This window comes from Thrips palmi, unplaced genomic scaffold, assembly GCF_012932325.1.
Source record: "Thrips palmi isolate BJ-2018 unplaced genomic scaffold, TpBJ-2018v1 HiC_scaffold_11, whole genome shotgun sequence".
Taxonomy (NCBI): domain Eukaryota; kingdom Metazoa; phylum Arthropoda; class Insecta; order Thysanoptera; family Thripidae; genus Thrips; species Thrips palmi.
Genome location: NW_023144622.1, coordinates 3,344,339 through 3,362,609, shown reverse-complemented (window position 1 = coordinate 3,362,609; position 18,271 = coordinate 3,344,339). Strand labels below are relative to the sequence as shown.

General features: G+C 38.9%; 1 protein-coding gene across 5 annotated transcripts; it reads right to left on the bottom strand.

The window, feature by feature from the left end:
* Nucleotides 1–1,653: 1,653 nt before the first annotated feature.
* On the bottom strand, nt 1,654–18,246 carry LOC117639199 (serine/threonine-protein kinase Genghis Khan). 5 transcript variants are annotated; one of them, XM_034374627.1, is made up of 30 exons: nt 18,088–18,245; nt 17,334–17,481; nt 17,084–17,254; nt 16,695–16,966; nt 16,303–16,602; nt 16,076–16,219; nt 15,869–15,991; nt 15,571–15,782; nt 15,394–15,497; nt 15,167–15,310; nt 14,934–15,085; nt 14,743–14,849; nt 14,354–14,662; nt 14,047–14,188; nt 13,619–13,768; nt 13,421–13,545; nt 13,225–13,333; nt 12,995–13,143; nt 12,798–12,904; nt 12,463–12,498; nt 9,598–9,758; nt 7,684–7,972; nt 7,297–7,583; nt 7,062–7,205; nt 6,844–6,979; nt 6,516–6,760; nt 5,645–6,433; nt 5,418–5,562; nt 5,122–5,309; nt 1,654–5,042 (listed from the first exon to the last, which is right to left on the bottom strand). In XM_034374627.1, the coding sequence occupies exons 2-30, from the start codon at nt 17,392–17,394 to the stop codon at nt 4,923–4,925; spliced, it is 5,421 nt and encodes a 1,806-aa protein (XP_034230518.1). In that variant the 5' UTR covers nt 17,395–17,481; nt 18,088–18,245; the 3' UTR covers nt 1,654–4,922. The 5 variants fall into 5 exon arrangements, with proteins under 5 accessions (XP_034230518.1, XP_034230522.1, XP_034230517.1 ...); XM_034374626.1 differs by lacking the exon at nt 18,088–18,245 and adding an exon at nt 17,867–18,049 and having other exon boundaries at nt 4,901–5,042; XM_034374630.1 differs by lacking the exon at nt 13,619–13,768 and having other exon boundaries at nt 4,901–5,042; nt 18,088–18,246.
* Nucleotides 18,247–18,271: the final 25 nt, after the last annotated feature.

The window sequence follows — 18,271 nt, the reverse complement described above, 5'->3', positions numbered from 1 at the left end:
CGCAGAAAGCACCCCAGACGGCCCCGCGGGTGCCTTGGCGACTCGCTTGGCGACCAGGACGAGCGCGGCCGACGCTGTCCACTGACGGTGTCCTCTGACTCCGTCGGACTCCGTCCGCAGACCGCCACTGACTGCCTGAGGGCTGACCGGCTCGCCGTCTGGGGATGGGCGGGGCGAGTCTGGCTGCGTCCGAGAGGCGGCGAGAAGGGGCCCACCGCGTGCTCCCCGTGGTGCACCACGCCGCCGAGCCGCCGAGAGAGGGGCCTCGTCGGCCTGGTCGGCCTCGCACTGCGGGCTGCGGGCTGCAGGCCGAGGTGGTGGCCGCGACGGCGTGGACGGCGTGGTCGGCCGCGCTTGCTCGAGTGTGCTGTTTCCGAACGCGCCACCAGGGGCACTACAGGGGCACTACAGGGGCCACCCCTGCACACTAATGGAATCACTACCTAATCACCCCCAGGTCGGCTCAGGCTGTGCGCCCCCCACCGCCCCCCGTCGCCCGGCGTCCCCTGCGACTAGGAAAGAGAAGGAGAAGGGGCTGGCGACAAAGGGGACTGCAGGCGCCGGCCGGAGGTGGGAGTGGGAGTGGGAGGAAGAGGAGCTCGGAGGCAAGGCGCAAAATGAGGGGTCGAGTTTGGACCGGTGGGCAGAGCCCTCCAGGACGAACGGTTCCTCGAGCGAGACCTAGCAACTCTACGATGAGTTGAAAACGAGCTGTCTGTGCTCGGCTTCGAGCGAGACCCGCCAGGAGAGCCAGGAGGGGGAGGATGTTGTGCGATTGCCTATCTTTTTCGGGCGAGTTGCCAATCCTTGTCCGGAAAGGGCGGTTGCCTATCCTGGACCCTGGACGGGCAGTTCATCGCGAACTTGATGCCAGGCGTTTCGGGCATGTCGGAAACGACCTACACCCCTTCCCGCAAAACCACGCATAGCTTCGTGGGGAGCTGGGGCAGCAGGGGGTGCGGTGCGGGGTGGGGCGGTGTGGTGCGGCTCCCAGGAGGGGAGAACTCTCAAGTCTAGAGGGTTAACCACCAGTGTCCCAGCGGTGTTCGGTCAGTGGGGCTCCCGTTCCCGTTACAGCAAAAAACCTTCGTTGATTGACCAGTTTTGCTTTCCTTGTTTGGCCCTGTTTCTGTCTTGCTTGTTAGAAGCGCGATATTGAAAATGTTGTTGGCACCGTGCCTTTGACTCGGATAATGTTAAATTTGGGAAAAGGGGTAAGGGTTCTCAAAAATAAAACTGTGATTAATTATTCTGATAACTTTTTACTAAGAGCTGTAAATTATAAAAAAATATGAAACATAACATACAGATGTACTTATGATTAAAAGGTAGAAGAATTTTGGGATAGGATAAACAGTGACTGCAATGTTACAACATCTGGCATGACCTTCACACTAGCAAGGATGCAAATTTAATTGTACATTGTAATAAAATTAATTATGTGAACTGATGAAATGCAATTTTCCAATGAGTACAACATTACCATGGATATTAGTTTCCATCATTTACAAAATACATTAGCATACTATCTTGGAGTGCCATGTTAAAGTCAGCCCTACTAAGCAACCTCACAAAACAAAATAAAATAGACAGTTTTGAGCCAAGGAATTGATGTTTTTGTTAGTGGTTGCTGATGAAATTAAATTGGAAAAGGAAACCTGCAGTGAACATTTATTTCAGAATTATTGTACAGGAAAAGATTTATTTCTTTTGAAAGAAAGAGGGGCAGGGGGAACAGTATATACACAAGATTCTAGTTACTAGGTGTTGTTGTAATTGTTGTTTTTATTTTTAAAGTGTAATATTGTTTTTGGTGGAAACCTTCTGAGAGATACAAGAGAAATTACCATAGTTTAATCATTATCAGCTTCACCACAAGTTTGTTAAATCACCATGAACTTCCCCTGAGCCAGTAAATTGTAATGGAAATGCACAAATGTGGTGGAAAAGAGCTGAGAGACAATACTCAATTTGAAAGAAGACAATCATTTAACAAAACTACATCACATCACTTCAAATGTTTGGCTTAAAACAGCACTAAGAATCACATTTGCACAAATATTGGATCCCCTGTTGGGATCCAATGGCAATGCAGAACAAATGCATATTAGGCAATTTATAAATGAAAACTTGTTTGCCCTCAGGCAAAAATACGAGAGTAGGATTATGAAGAATTTATCACGTGCGTACTTCTTCTGTAGCAAAGAACACAGATCCTCTGTGACAATGACTATAAAACATGAATAATGTGAGTACAAAATACAATACAAATCAACAGATCTTCAACATAAAAATTCTCCTAAGAATTAAATGTACAGTTTAATCCAGACCAAGGTCTACCTTACCATAGCATGAATCTTTCTGGATATACAGTACCAACAACCTGAGCAGTTGCTAATACACTTGTTAGATGATTCCTAGCACCATGCCCACTGCAACTAATTTTGCTTCTCAAATATTATTTGAAAAAGAAACTTATGTTGCACCAATCACCAAATGGAGCATTTAGGACATTTTTAGAAATAAGTAAACAAGAGGCATAGAGCAGAGTAATTATTAGAGGCATGGCAACATACATGGCGAGTTATTAAAAGAACAACCAAACATCCACCAACTTGCACCCTCCGTCCATATCAATGGCGTCTAATACTAAACATGAGACTGATTCATGCTACATATTAAGCATACAAGACCTACAACAATTTCTTATTGCAATATGAAAATTTCGTACACAAAATGCTATGTCTATGTTAGAATTTGTTCTTAGTTATTAAGGTACGTACATTTTGTACTCATATGAAATACAGTGTTATACTAAGAGGCCTATATTATTGTCCCTTACCTATTGTTGAGTGTAGAGGCGTGAATTTCATTAAACAGAAAGATGCCCACTCCGAGATAAATTTAAATATTCATAATCATTCTTCCTTTTCAGTTTACCCACTGGTAAACTGCTGACAAGGACATAAGGTTAAGATGAGGATGCGTGCTTGATATCAATTTTTGTTTAAGCTCAGAGTCCAGGTTGAAACAGGTTGCAAATTAAAAACAAAACAAAAGTAGAACATAAATATATGAAAGAAATGGAAAAAATGAAACAATATGCTGGTAATACCAATTATGATAATAATTGAAAATATGACAATGACTAGAAGCTATTTCTGAGACACATCGCACATCATGCAATGATAACCCACAGACACCACAATAAATATATATTTTTAAATGTACTGAAAGCCAAGTATCTGCCAATAAACAGACAACCTTAGAGATAGAATTCAGCGGATGACGTGCAGGCATTAATAACTCTCTAATAAGAGATGTATGTCTATAAATCATAATACACATAAATAATGAAAGAGAGAATTGCTTGGCAATGCTTTCTTCAATAATAATAAATAATAAGTAATACAAATCCATTTATGAATGCTTGCAAAATGGTTTGCAATATTTCAAGACATTGACTAAAAATAACAGGAACAAAGAGGGTTACAATATATAACCACAATACTGCACTGATCTGACATTTACTTTAACACGGTTTATCAACTGCATTTTAAACTCATAAAAGTTACAACTAAGATATTATCATTCAGACCTTTAAGTACGTACACCTGAATACCAAGGTGAGCGATTGCACATGCCAGATCCTAGAGCAAGAGAAGGGAAAATACTGATCATTCACATGAAGATAGTTTCATTTTATGTTGGTATTACCAAAATACCAAAAAGATGAGCTTCCAAATGGCAACTTACAGTGACGGAACTAAAACAATATATCCAAGTTCATGAGTTAGTTCATAGCATAGCTATACATTTAAACACACTAATTCAAAATTTCAGACCAATGCAAAAATGAGAGAAACAAAAAAAAAAGTTTAAAAAAAATTGAGTCCTTTTAATTGACATTTTGGTCATCAGAGTTTGTTTTTCAATCAGTGGCAGTATTCCTTTTTGGTCAATTACTTGTTTCAAATACTAGATTTTGTTTTTCCCACAAGAGGGATGGTAGCAGTCAAGAGTCTTTGTCCTTAATAATCACCGCTTGTTCATAACATGAAAAAGGAGTTTCATGCAAATAATGTCATAAAGTACAAAGCCTTGACACATTTCACTGAAGTGAAGCATTTCTAATTCTCATTATGCTTGCCCCAGAAACACTACTTTTATTACTTTCCAGGCAAAACTGCCAACTAGTTACATTTCATTTTAAATAAGAAGCTAATCAGACTATTTCAATTCAGTGGCAAAACCTGCTGAGTCTTTCATTTAAAGGAGTCGAGTGATGATACAAACTTACTGTATGTTGCAAAATAAATACTATGTAACATTAGGTCAAGTACAAAAGACACTTTAGAGACATGAATGAAATTCACAAATATGCATTCATAGGTTGTCTCTAAAGTACCACTGAAAAATTTGATGGCACAATGCAAACATTTGATGAAAACAAATTACAAATAATGCATGAATGCAGATGAAAAGAAAGCTTAAGACTCACACCTGTCTCAAGTGACCAACCACTTAAGAAACACAATAAGAAAGAAAACATCAATAATTTAAAATATCACTAATGTCTACGCATAGATGGCAATAAATATTGACACACACTTCTTGAGTTTAGAGGCCTGCTACTGCAAACCTCAATCAACACTTTGCCATATGTGGTGTCAAGATGACTTTTAAAAGAGATAAAAAAGTAGAAATCAATCAAACAAACAAACAAACAAAGAAACAAACTTGAAATCTTTTTGACAAAGTGACAGATAAAGTTAAAACAAAAACAGCGCAATCAATGGTGGAACAAATTTTCCACCTCCCTCAGGTTGTTTTCTCAAGCTGTACATTTCAATCTTTGGATGCTTATGATCACTAAGCACAAAACTAAACCATGAGTTAAGTAGGGAAACCAATGCACCTGATTAGCTATCATAGCTAGATGAACCATGATCACCATGAGCAGGACTGGGTGGGGTACTCGGATTGCTACTGTTATTGGAAGCAATGGAGTGACGTGGACTACCACCACTTGCTGAAGCCTCCTGGAGAGCAAGAAAGGTTTTAAACACAGAGCAACAAAGAGGGACACTGGGGGAAAAAAAAAGTAAGACAGTTACGTACCCGCATTATGTCATGCAAGGAGGATACACTGGAATGGCTAGGGTGTGAGAGAGAAGACATTGACGCCATTGGCTCTCCACTGTTGCCTGCACCATCCATGGGAGCAGAATCAGGAGAGCGAGGCAAAGATGGTGGGGTCACAGAAGGACGAGGTGGAGCCATACCTCGTCTGGAAGACATATTTGATCCTGGAAGTGAGCAAACAATCAGTCAACAGAGTTCATAAAACTTCTCTGTACTTCAAAGAAGTTTGTAGATGACTCGACACAAATAGTTTAAATACAAATCTCACTTACCGTTGTGTCCTGTGTAAGTTGGTGGAGGGGTACGCTGCATGTTTCCTGACAAACGACGCTGCTCTTGATGGGGGGGTGGATGAGGGGCATGCCGTGGAGGTGTGGCAGACATTTTTGATGAACTTGATGCTCCACTATGGAAACCCTGAAACAAGTAAATTCACCACAATTTATAAATGTAAATTCAAGCTTAGAAATGGTTTAAAGTCAAAAAGATAGACGGTTACCCTTTGATCTGCTGTTTCTAGGGTAGTTGGAAGATCTAGCAGTCGTTGTATTTGTATTCCATCACCAGGACCCATATGACTTATGTGATTGAAATTAGTCGGTGCAGATATCATTTTTGATCGACGATCTGGAGCTCGCGCTGTGCGGTGTCCTTCCCTCATGGAAAACCTTCGACGAGGTCGAGGAATGACCCTGCCTGACGCATCAACTCCAGTGACATTGATTTGCTCTCTTTGATGTACATTGCAAATGTAGATGATGTGTGGCATGTCATTGATCACACACATACTAAGTGAACCAGATGAATTAAGCGGGCGAGCTCGCTTCACATTTACTGTTTGAACCCACTCTCCTGAAGCAGCATTGAATACATCAATATGGGTTTCAGTATAGACCAGCAGGTGCCCATCACAATGGCTCACAAACAGAGGAATAGCAGGGTACATGATCTCGCGATCACGCGACTTGCGACCTTGCGCATCGACATATAGACCCAAAGTCTGGAATACAAGAAGGAATTCCCCTCGAGACAACTCCACACATCGCATTGCATCCACTGCACTGTAGGCCAGGAATCCTAACAGCTGATTGTCAGGATGGACTAAAGAAATAGCATGATGATCTCCAGCAATGCTATAAACGCTGAATCCAGACTGATAACCAATGCAAAGTCGGCCTTCGCTCATTATGTTCAGAGACTGAGCTGTTGTTGGAAGCATGACCTCTCTCAAACGTTTGTGACGGGTTTTAGTTCTGGTTATTTCATAAATTATTACTTGAGATGAATTCTGAAATCGAAAAAATTCAGATGAGAATGATTGAGAGGCTTGTTAAATATAATATCGGTCAGATGAAATCTTAGCAACATACCTGTCTTTTGATGGCCACACACAAACAGTAAGAAAGTTGGGGAGTCCGTGACATCACACCAGTCGCAAATGTCAGGCAACCCTTAGTTTCTGCAACTTTTATCCATTCAACATCATCTCCATCCAAAGCACGTACAGGAATGAGGCGAACATGACGCTGCTTCCCAGACAACACCACCAGAAGTTGCTCTTCTGGCACATATTCCAACTGATATACTTTCTTTCCTTCTCCAACACGAGCCATTTCTGCGACAAGCAAGACCAAACAATTCAGTAAACCAAAACCACAACAGCTTTTCTTTCATCTCAAAATAGCAAAACCAACTTACCATTACGATCCAAATCCAAGCAGAACAACCCCTCTTCTGTTCCTATGACTAGACGATCTGGGTCAATAATTGCACCTGACATTGCATTTTTAATGAAGGCTAGAGTGTTATCCAGCAATTCTTTTGCCCGGAATATCTGCAAACAAAATTTGAAAAATTAATAAAATCTATTCACGATTTCAGTAAAAAAATTAACTGCCTTCTAACACAAAACTTACAGTGGTGTTTGGTAAATTGTTGCGTTTGAGGATGCGATGCAACTCACTTAACGCAACAACCCACTTGGTCTTTTCACTCTCTGTATCCGCTAACATTAAAGTATGGTTCTTTAACCATGGTGGATCCATCAAGGATGTAGTAATCTTTTCAAACAAAGCAAAGAAAACAATAACAATTAGAACATCATAAATAACACATAATCAAGGCACCAAATTTCATTTTAAAAATCCTTACCCTAAATATGCATGGTATATCTTTTTTGGTAGCATGTATGACATCAGATTCACGAACTGAGCTGACAGCAAAGTCCTCATCCCTCATGTCTAACACTTGTGATACATAAACTGATGGTAGAGCATTTCGGTCCGGTGATATGTCATACAAAAACAACTTGAAGTCACACACAACCACAAATTGTCTGATCCAACCCTTTTTAACTCCACCTGTCTTTGGAACTTTGACATAGCCCTCGTAAGCTGTTCCGATGCCTCTTGTAGGGTCAATGCCCAAAGGTCTCTTAGCTAAAAAATTATTTTAAAAAATTTATCATGAAATTATTTGAAAAAAAAAAGAGAAGCTTTAATAAACAGCACATTTACATACACAATTAATGTAACTTACTTTGATCAGGAGGTACAGGACAGACAGCTGGTACTTTGTCACAACAGGACATGTGACAAGCAAAGCCACAAACTTCACAGACAACGCCCTGTCTTGTCAAGCCCACCATGAGTGATGTGCAGTGATTACATTTGGTTGGTGAGCTAAATGTACGCACAAGAAATTGGTGCGACTTGGGTTTCATAGCCGTTATGTTCATGTGGTGAGGAACAAGATGTGGGGGAAGCTTGCCTCCACTGTGGTGGCCCATACTGAGATTCAAATCTAGCCCTAATGGAGAGCCAGGATCCTGCAACAGACAGAGTAAATTAAGTGCATTTGGACAAGAATATAGTTTTTTTAAAAATCTGCACTAAAGCACAGTTTTAAGGACCATGCAATAAAGTTTCCAATTCCACACAAAAGTTGCTGCATTAAATAGAAAGCACAACTATTGAAAGAAAGCTTACTTTAATCATAAGAGCAAAGTGAAAAGAGGAATGGAGAGCAGAAGCTGAAGATGTTTGTCTTGAACAGGGAAGCTAGGAAATCTTAACATTACTATACACACCTTTATGTTGATACTGTACAAGAAAGGACAACCAGAACTACTATCACTTATATTATGCATCATTACTTCTAACTTGTCCATTGATGCTATGATAGAAAGCACTATAGTATTGAACCAGAAGTACTTTTAGAACTAATACTAGTTTAGAGACGTGAATTAAATGATGTACCCAACACAGCTGGAACTGCTTTTAACTTTTGTTTTCTTGACATACTTTTGGCCATGCCGCAAGACCTTATCTTATCAGCACTTGCAGGAATACCAGGGATGCATCCAGAACATGCCGCACAGAATATGTGCAATGACCACATCTTGAAAATTCAAGATGAAATTTAATGAAACAATCTTACAAATCAAAGTTTGAAACTTAATCTTAGTTTTGGAAGATTATTGGAAACATGTATTTTATACAATTTTAAAAATGGGGGATACATTGAAGCCAGTAGGGAAGGGGAAGAACTAAATAAGCAAGCAAATCATGCTCCAGCTCAATATTTTGAAAATGCCCTTTATTTCAAAATATCTATGCAGACATATATATATGTAGGTGTGTGCTTACAGGTTGAACATGCTCAAATAGATAGACTTTGAAGGAACAGAGACATACTCTACATATGACAATGGTAACTTTTCAACTCATGCACTCATGCCTCACAAAAGCTCACATGCAACCCAAGCCCATAATACTCTAACGAACCACAAACACAAGAGTGACTAGCAAAGGACCACACAAATCTAAATTTTGAACCTACTTATAACTAAGTACAACTAATTTTTGGCAGGTAACTGTAGCTTTACAGTAGAAGAATTGACTAGTAGTGACTACAACAATCCCACTCAGGATAATAATAAAACATATCACACAAAATGACAATCTGAACCCACATGAATTAAGCATTGGCAATGTTCCTATGAGCAATGAAATGAAAATATGGATAGTTTTAATGAGTGGATTCAATGTGCACTTTGAACTTCATTTGGGACTATACAATTAAATTAGAAATGAAAGTCAAACAGGTACAATAAGAATAGTTTGAGCACATAGACTAGAAATTGTACACAATTTCAGTCACGACCAGGGATTTAAGCAGCAAAACATTAACAAAGTCTGAATATGGTTCCTTACATTTTGAAACTAATGGTTTCCCAGACTCATGCAAAAAGGAAAAGAAACAGAAAGAAAGTTTCCAACCAAGCCATAAAAATAGACACAAAATAACATAGGTACTACATAAATGTGAAACAGCCGAAGTCCAAAATAATTGTGCATTTTTGGTGTGCATAGGAGAGGAAACATAAAATTTTTGTGAAGATGTACTACAGAAGACAATAGCTAATTAGAAAGTATTTCTTCGAGTACTTACTATGCTTAGCTCCGAAAGGTTGGACTTGCTACTTGAGACTGACGGAGCACGATTATCCTCAATGTCACCCTCTTCGCTTTCAACAGATCCCCCATGTCTTACAGATGATTCTTTCAAAAAATGATCCAAATAGGACATCTGGGATGAGGGTCTTTCCAAGACTGAAAAAGAAGAAAAGAAACTATACACAACAGAAAAGGGAAGAAAATTATAGCATTACAACATAGGAAATAATGTCTGTAATAGAGCCATCTTTTTGGGAAAAGAAAGCCATTCTCAATCAGAATAAGGATTTCAAAGGTCACACAAGCACAATACGGGCTAGAGGAACTAAAAATTATCAAACACACAGAAACCAACACACTTATAACAGGGAGTGGAAATGACTTCTCAATGCCATTGCTCTGCTTACATAAAATGTTAGATGAGATAAAATAAAAAAGACAAGCAATGCCTGTTTTTGAACTTATTGGATGTGCACCTAACATATGTTCAATGACACTACATTTGAGTGAAAGACACAATTGAAACCGCCAAATATGGAAGTGGTAAGGTAAAGCACATCAGAAGCTTGAAATCGTTAGAAACCCGCACTGACTTCTAAACCTTGTTTAGTAAGGAAGTTCTAAGCAGTAGATACACCCTTGGAAGTGGGACAATTGTAAAACAGGGTTAAGAAACAGCATAATAATGTTGAAATTCACACATAATTTACAAAGAGCAAAATGACTGCTAAAATTCCTTGAAAGCATTCAAAACGTTTGATTGGGCATGTCCAACAAACTCAAGGACAAATGCATAAAACAGAGGTTCCAAAGCGAGCAGAGCAAGAGCAGGAATCAGTCACATCAGGCTAACAGCTAATGGGCTGACCTAGTTTGGGGACTATTGTGCTATAAAAATAAGAAAAGGCCACAGGGCAATGCAAATACATGATGCAGGACCATGTCCCAATTTTGTCTTCTGCTATCAGTAATCAAACTTATTTGAGTCAATATACTGACAAGGATAGAAATCGAAGATTGTTTCTCTAAACGTAGAATCCATCAGGCATAAAATTATTACACCATATGAAGGAAAGAAACAGCGGAAATAGATGGGAGCAGCCTGCATAACACAGCTTGTATACTCTACTTTCAGGGTGTAAGTATGTTCATGTAAACCATTCAAAATTAAATCAGCTCAATTATGTGACCCAAAGCATTGTTGCTCCTCCATTCCTTCACCAAACACAAGCTATTCAAAATCAATTTCTTTTTTTAAATACAAAATAGTACAATGATTGCACATGAAAGGTATTAGCCTATTAGCCTAGGAAATGCGAGCAGGTATTTGAGGCAGCGGGCATCGGACATTGGGCAGCGTACATTACCAGAAACCCTGGCGATGCAGAATGGAGTAAGAGGGGACATGGACCCCAACAGTCACAAATACATTCGCATGAGGAGCAAGATAATGCCCCAAATGCAGGTTGTCACACCGATAAACAGAGGAACTTTGTCTACACAGACACGATGGAAAAAAGAGAAAGAAAAAAAAAGAATGTCACCACAACCTATTATGACCCTTAGCCCATGCCATGGTGAGACATCTACTGAAGGCCTGACATATTCAAAAAGAGACACGTCAAATTTATACAAATATAAACTGCAGCTAGCAGGTAAGAGGATTAAGACATAAGAAAAAAAAGGACAGATGTGTATGGAAAGTAGAAGTAGTTGTGTTCTGAATAATTAAAAAACCACTCAAAAAAAAATTGAGCAAAGGACAAAGAAAACCAAGATATAAAGTATGGGGCCTCCACAAAATTCATAGATAGCATATCGGTCTACCAATGTGACATTATGAGGCAACAACCACCCATGGTTTCTTGAGTTGTAATTCAAAAGTTTCAAATAAAAACCAATGGGGACCCAAATTCTATAGAAGTAAACAATAAAAATTTCCTGGCAAAATTTTACACATACTCAATGTCCATATAAAAGCAAGCAACGGAGGATGCAGAAAAAAATTCTACATGATACTAACTTCCTCAAACTGGATTAAAATAAAGAAAAATGATATTGGTTGATGACATGATGAATGATAGAACTGCTTATTACTGATCAAATGAATGAGACGAATGTCACATTATTACCAAATTCAAAGTAAGCCAACAAATGTGCCACCTCTTGTTCTCATCACAAAATAAAATAATGACTAGCAGCTTATATTTGCATAAATAAAATTTGCTAAAACAGTTTAAAAAAAAAAAAAGAAAGTAAAATGGGAGAGAGAAATTCATAGTTAGCTAAATACAATAACCAGCACATGAGATGCTTTGTACTGACAAGACTGATAATATATGAAATAATGCTACGATATGAAAACTCTGATTTACTAGCCAAAGATGTATTACTGGTAAGTCCCAAAATTCTGCTCATAAGATCAAAATATCTTGTCACAGAGCTTGGCCTGACTTCTGAAAAGCAATGTTCTTTTCAACAGGAAGAGGCCCAACTGGTTAGGGTATTGAGTTTGCACAAAATAAAACATGGTACGCTATTACATATGGTAATTTCAATTCTATGATGAAGTTTACAAGACGATGATATGAACCAAAAGAGGTGTAAATGGAAGGAAGAGAGATGAATGTACGTCAGAGAATAATAGTTTTGGGAGAAGAGAGGAAGAAGAAAAAATGTAAGAGGAACAAAATACAGAAAGAAAGATGGCGGCATCAGAACAATTTAACTATGTTGGAAGCTAATTTTCATACAGGTCTTAAAAGGAAGAAGAAAGCAGATACGATAAAATTGCACAAGATAATTAACTTAAAAATGGGGGAAATACAGGTTGGAAAAATGAAGTTATGAGTAGATTCACCATGGTTTCCACTTCTAAGAAATGGTGAGTGAGCAGCTGCAATCAAAACGCAATATTATCAGAAAACTATGGCAAGCTTTGAAGAACTTGCATAAATTTTTCCTTAACAAATTTCCTAACTGTCATATGGACTCTGGCTTTCTTTCTCTCTCCCCTTCTCAATCACCTCAAACATACAGTAAAGGCTGTATCATAAACATAATTTTACCTAGATTTGCCGAAACTCGTAGAGCTTTTTAAATGTGTCCTAGATCATTAGTATATTTCTCAATATTGAGAATGATAAACTAAACTAGGAATTACTTTGATGAGCTTAAGATGGTACTTTTACTTACATCCTTCTCCAGAGTCCAAACGTGATTGCAGTTCTTTCACCTGAGATTCTTTACGCTTAACGTCATGCGAAAGGTTATCTAACCTTTGACGAACATCTCGTAATTCCCTATAAATAAAGCATGACACCACATTTTAAATAAAACAAACAGCGAAATTCTTAACGTGTTTTCTGATGAGAATAAAGATACACCCATACTTTTGAGCTGCTATTAGTTCTGAGCGTGTTTTGCTAAGTTCTTCGCTGATCGCTTGCTTTGCTTGAATTTCTGACTGTAAACTGCTTTGAAGATTAAGGAGTTCCATTTTATCCAGCTTCTGGCTGCGCCTGTTTCTCCAGTTCTTATCCTGGTACAATAGAGTGTTATTATTATTACATGACATGAATCTAAATAGGCAAATTCTATAGCTTTGCTTGCAATGTCTTACAGCTGCAGGAGTGTTGCCAACACCAGAATGTTTCAAGTACTCCAGCTCTTCTGTCATTTTGGTGGCTAAGGCCTGTAAATAACCTCTTGCATCCTTTTCATCACTGACCCTGCACAAGAAAAGGAACACCAACTTTAGGACATGCTGATTTCTATAATGCAATCACCATTAAGGAGGTACAGTAACATGACAATACCATTGAATGATTTCTGTGATTTGGGCTTCCCATTGTGCTATTGCATCCTTCTTAGTGCGCAAATCTTCATAATCATTTTCAAGTTGTCTTCGTTCAGCTTGCATTCGTGCCAAAGCATCTCGAGCCTATGAAAAAAAAAAGAAACATGAGTCTCCAAGTCTATAAACACCATATGCTCTCAACCTGCAAAGTTCTTACCGATTCCATTTCAATCATAAGTTTCTTATTTTCATCAAGTAGCATTGCCTTATCCCTATCATGCCTTCTACTTAGCTCAGCAACAGCTTCTTCACTATCTGCTACACTTTCAAGACGAATAGAATCTAACCGTTCCTTGAACACAGCCACCTGTGATAGTTCAATTAATTTAATAACAAATACAATACTTGTCTAAAATTGGATTACTCAAAGAAAATAAAGATAAGTAAATAAACTGTATGCTTTAAAAAACTAGAGTTACAAAAAACATACAGTAAAAAGGAAAGGAAATTTTATTTTTATTTTCTAAAGTCTAATGTTGGAAAAAGTGTGCTATGGATTCCATAAAATACTCCTACAGATGGGTCAACAGAGTAGTTGGCTGTCACAAGAAATCTAGTTCTGGCAATAAAAATGAAAACAATTACCTCTCTTTCAAGAGCTTCCCGTGTGTTTTCAGATTCTTGTAATTGATCTCGTAGACTGCACATCTCCATATTATAGCGGGCCTGCTGCTGGTTCATATCTTCATTGTATTGAACTTCAATTTTCTCAACTTCAGCTTTAAGTCTAGAAAAAGAAACAGGTTCAGATAAGAGCACAGTCACCGTAAAATGAAAAGCAACAAAATGGAAGGTAACAGCAAACTGGATGGACCATCCCCGGTAGAGATCCGGGCGGCCCAATTTTGCAGTTGCCACAGTCATTGAGGATCCTGGATAATTGAATATGTACCTTGCAATTTCTTGACTTGCATGAACAGCTGCAGAACTGCTAGTACTGTCAGCACGTGATCGCATGCGCTGTTCAGTTTCAGCTTCAACCTGTCGACAGTACTCCTCGCTTCTCTCCCTCAGCTTCCGTTCCTTTGTAGCCTCAGCAATAGCTTCATCTACTCTAGCTTCCAGTTCTCTGCGAAGTTTTTCTGCTTTTCTAATGTCATTTCTCAAGGCGTCCACCTTTGACATGACAACCTCTAGTTCTTCTTCTTTGTCCCGCACCTGCCTTGAAAGCTTTTGTTTCTGTTGTCGAAGCTCTGACAACCTGAATTGATGGAAATCAAGACTTGTTATTGCACTGCATCAAGATGTCACTAAAAAGACAGTAATAAAATTAATACTTACTTGTCAGACACTTCAGTGTATTCATCCATAGCCAGTTTTCTTTGAGTGAGAGCTTCTTTCAATTCTTTTTCTTGACTTTTAATTTTTTCATGGACATCAGCCTTATCCTGAGAAACCAAATTATTATTGTTAACCCCAGTCCAACCTGACCGACCATAGAAACATTTTTAAGGAGAAAAAGAATGAGATACCTTCAGCGCCTCATCTCTGTCTTGCTGAAGCATTCGAACCATTTTTTCCAATTCTCGTACCCTAGAGCTTGACTCTCCTTCCATAGAAAGAATTTTGAGGTCTGGACCCTGGTTCTGAAGTTGTTCAAGTACTTTTAATTGATTTTCAAGCTCTGCAATACATGAAAATATTTTAATCAAATTATATGTATCAAGATGTAAGATACAGACAGTCCAAAGACAAGATTAATTACCACAATTCCTTTTGGTGAGTGTGTTAATTTCATCTTGGAGGCGTCGAGTACCATTAGCAGTTTCTGTTGTGGGAGATAACCTCTTAGTTTCTTCATTAGATGACAAATCATTAGGGTAGTGAACCAAATTGTTTTCCTTGGCATCTAGAATAAAAGAAAAGAAACTTTATAATAAGCTAAAAAAAGTATACCCTACGAAAAATTGATTGAAAAATAAACCACATTACCAAGCAGGTTTCTTTTTAGAGTTTGATTTTCCTCTTCTAACTGTTTGATGCGTCGAGTTATCACAGTTGTATTGCTGGGAACACTACCCAAGTCAGAGATACAACTGCAAACATGAAACAAAAAATTAGCAGTCATTCTAAACTATACCATCTGCATGCCTCAAGGCATGAATTTACCTTCCTGACGTGAATGTGAACCCAACAAAAGGCAAATGGAGAGCCGAAAATGCAGGATTTGATGCTGTGGGAGGGACAGCATCAGAGCTTCGAGTGTCTGCTTCATCCACATCGAAGTTAGATGTGTCAGTTGGACTACTGACTTCTGGGATATAAGGTGCTGTTGTGTCTCGAAGATTTAACCAATCCACCCCAACAAACCAAGCATGGTTCTGAATGGAAGAAACATATTTAAAGGACAATGTGATGAAATATGCCACATCCTTACAAGGCTACAAGGTAAACAAAATATACTTACTTTAAAGTCATCAATTCCATTTTGTCCCAGCCTTAACTCTGAACTACAAATCAGTCTCTTCATAAGATCTTTGGCTTCAGCCGATACTTCATATCCAACATCACACGGAAAATCAAAACAGTTCTGGTTTCAAATGAAAACAATCAATTAATAAAAGCAATCAAAAAGTACTATGATGCATTCTATAAACATCTAGAGTCTACTAACCTTGTGGTTCATAATTTTTCCATACGTTTCTACAAGGGATTCTGCATAAAAAGGTGTTTCTCCATATAACATTTCATACATGCAGACTCCCAGAGACCACCAGTCACACTCTGGCCCATACCTTCCTTGACCATCTTCCATCGCCTGTAAAGGAACAACATTAAAACAATCGATAACATATATTGATTTTCTTATGCATGAAAGAAAGAAAGTAAATGGAAACATACACGTAAGATTTCAGGAGAAATGTAGTCAGGTGTGCCAACAGCAACATTGCTTTGAACTGTTCCATCTGGGGATAGCTTTAAACAGGATCCAAAGTCAGCAAGCCTGATATGTCCATTGGCGCACAGCAGAACATTGTCGGGTTTTATATCTCGATGCACATAGCGCAAATCATGGATAGAACCAATTGCTAAAATCATTTCAGCTATGTAAAATCTGGCCATGTCTTCGGGAAGTCTGTCTTCAAATTTACTTAGGAGTGTCAATAAATCCCCTCCACAGTAATAGTCCATCACTAAATACTGAAAGGGGAAGATAATAATTGTTAACATTAGCCTTACACACATAACAGGAAAGAGACAGAAGTTCTTGATTCATGAGATGGAAGTCTTACCAGGTTACTCTCATCTTGGAAGGCATAATGCAAATTAGTAATCCAGCGCCGGTCTCCATAAACTAACACATCTCGTTCTTCTTGGAAACAAGCAGTTTCAGCTCTCTTCAACATCTCCCATTTGTTCAGTATCTTCATGGCATAAACTTTGTCACTACCTTTCAATTTGACTACACATACTTCACCAAAGGCTCCTCTGCCAATTACTTTAACAATCTCAAAATCTTCTCGTGACAAACGTAAGGATTTTATATTGCTTGCAATTGGCTTAACTATAGAAGCAAAAGAAAATTTGAGGGTCAACTTACAGCCAACATTTAAGGAAAGTATAGAACAATGAGGTTAATGTGTAAAATCACAGCTTGCAAAGAAATTAACTGGAAACTTACCAAATTCTATAAATTCTGAAACAGTCTTCTCCCTCCGTAAAGAGGAATTGCAACACTCATCGTATAATACCAGTAAGATGTCCAACAATGTCTCAATACTGAAGCACTGTCCCTGACCCTGAATCGGTCCTCCCAAAAATAGGGACTCCAATTGACGTAAACGCCTGTCTCCTATAATAAAAATTTTAAAATTAGGAAGAATGTAATACATCACTACTACAAACACGACAGCAATGTGGAGTGAACTTGCCTGTGCTGCCATCTCCGCCAGAATCCTGGAGAGTGGACAGTTTTAAGGCCGTCTCCGACATGGGGACGGTTCTAAAACACTACCACATTCCAATTTCCTCACCACTGGTGAGCATACAATCCACCCATTGAGATTCCTGGAGTCATTGCTGCAATTGAAGGAGAACTTCCATAACTGGACAGGCAACAGCAACCGAAGATACAGTACAGATGGTGCTCAGGCCAGTATCAGAATGAGAAACATGTAAGGCTGACAGTGTATGGGGCAGAAGATATTTTCCAAGATAATCTCTGCATGGGAGCTGCAGAAATAACACGCATCTACAGGAAGAAATTGAACATACTTCCAGTGTAGCAAATTATTAATTGAATGTACGCTTAAGTTTAACCTGACAGCAGAATTCAGCGACAAAGAATCCACAAAATAGATGTTCGCGAGCAATATTGAGAAAGTTATGGGTACTGGTTAAAAGGTCAATGCTACCCATTTTACAAAATTGACCCCAAATCAATGCAAGCATCAAAGCACTCTACCTTCCAAGGAAGCACACAGATGTGTTGATGGTACATAAATACAAGGGTGCGCTACGACAGGTATTTGACTAGAGGGAAGCCAAGCAGTTCTTTTAAAGATTAAATGTTGAACAGAAAAGTTTAACCTCAGCGAACTTTCGAGGATCATTCATAGCCACATTCTCCTTAATACTAGATATCTGCGTTAACAAGGTTATAGAGCATTGAGGGCAGGTGCGTACCGAAAGGTCTTTGTTTTCAAATCGCATTTATCTTGTTTACTTTCGTTTCCATCCTCACAAACGTTCGCCGATAATCTGACCCCTGAATCACTTCACAATATGGCTGCCACACCTATCTGGCATCCACTGTTTCTACTGCTGTAGCGGTTGTAGCGCAGTCGCGTTGCAGTAGCTGCATAGTACG

Excerpts from the sequence above, each read along its gene's own strand:
- LOC117639199 (XM_034374627.1), bottom strand. The coding sequence starts at position 17,394 with ATGTCGGAGACGGCCTTAAAACTGTCCACTCTCCAGGATTCTGGCGGA. Across the intron at positions 7,973-9,597 it reads ACCTTTCGGAGCTAAGCATA|GATCCTGGCTCTCCATTAGG; the intron begins GTAAGTACTCGA and ends TGTCTGTTGCAG. Across the intron at positions 5,563-5,644 it reads TAGAAACAGCAGATCAAAGG|GGTTTCCATAGTGGAGCATC; the intron begins GTAACCGTCTAT and ends TACTTGTTTCAG.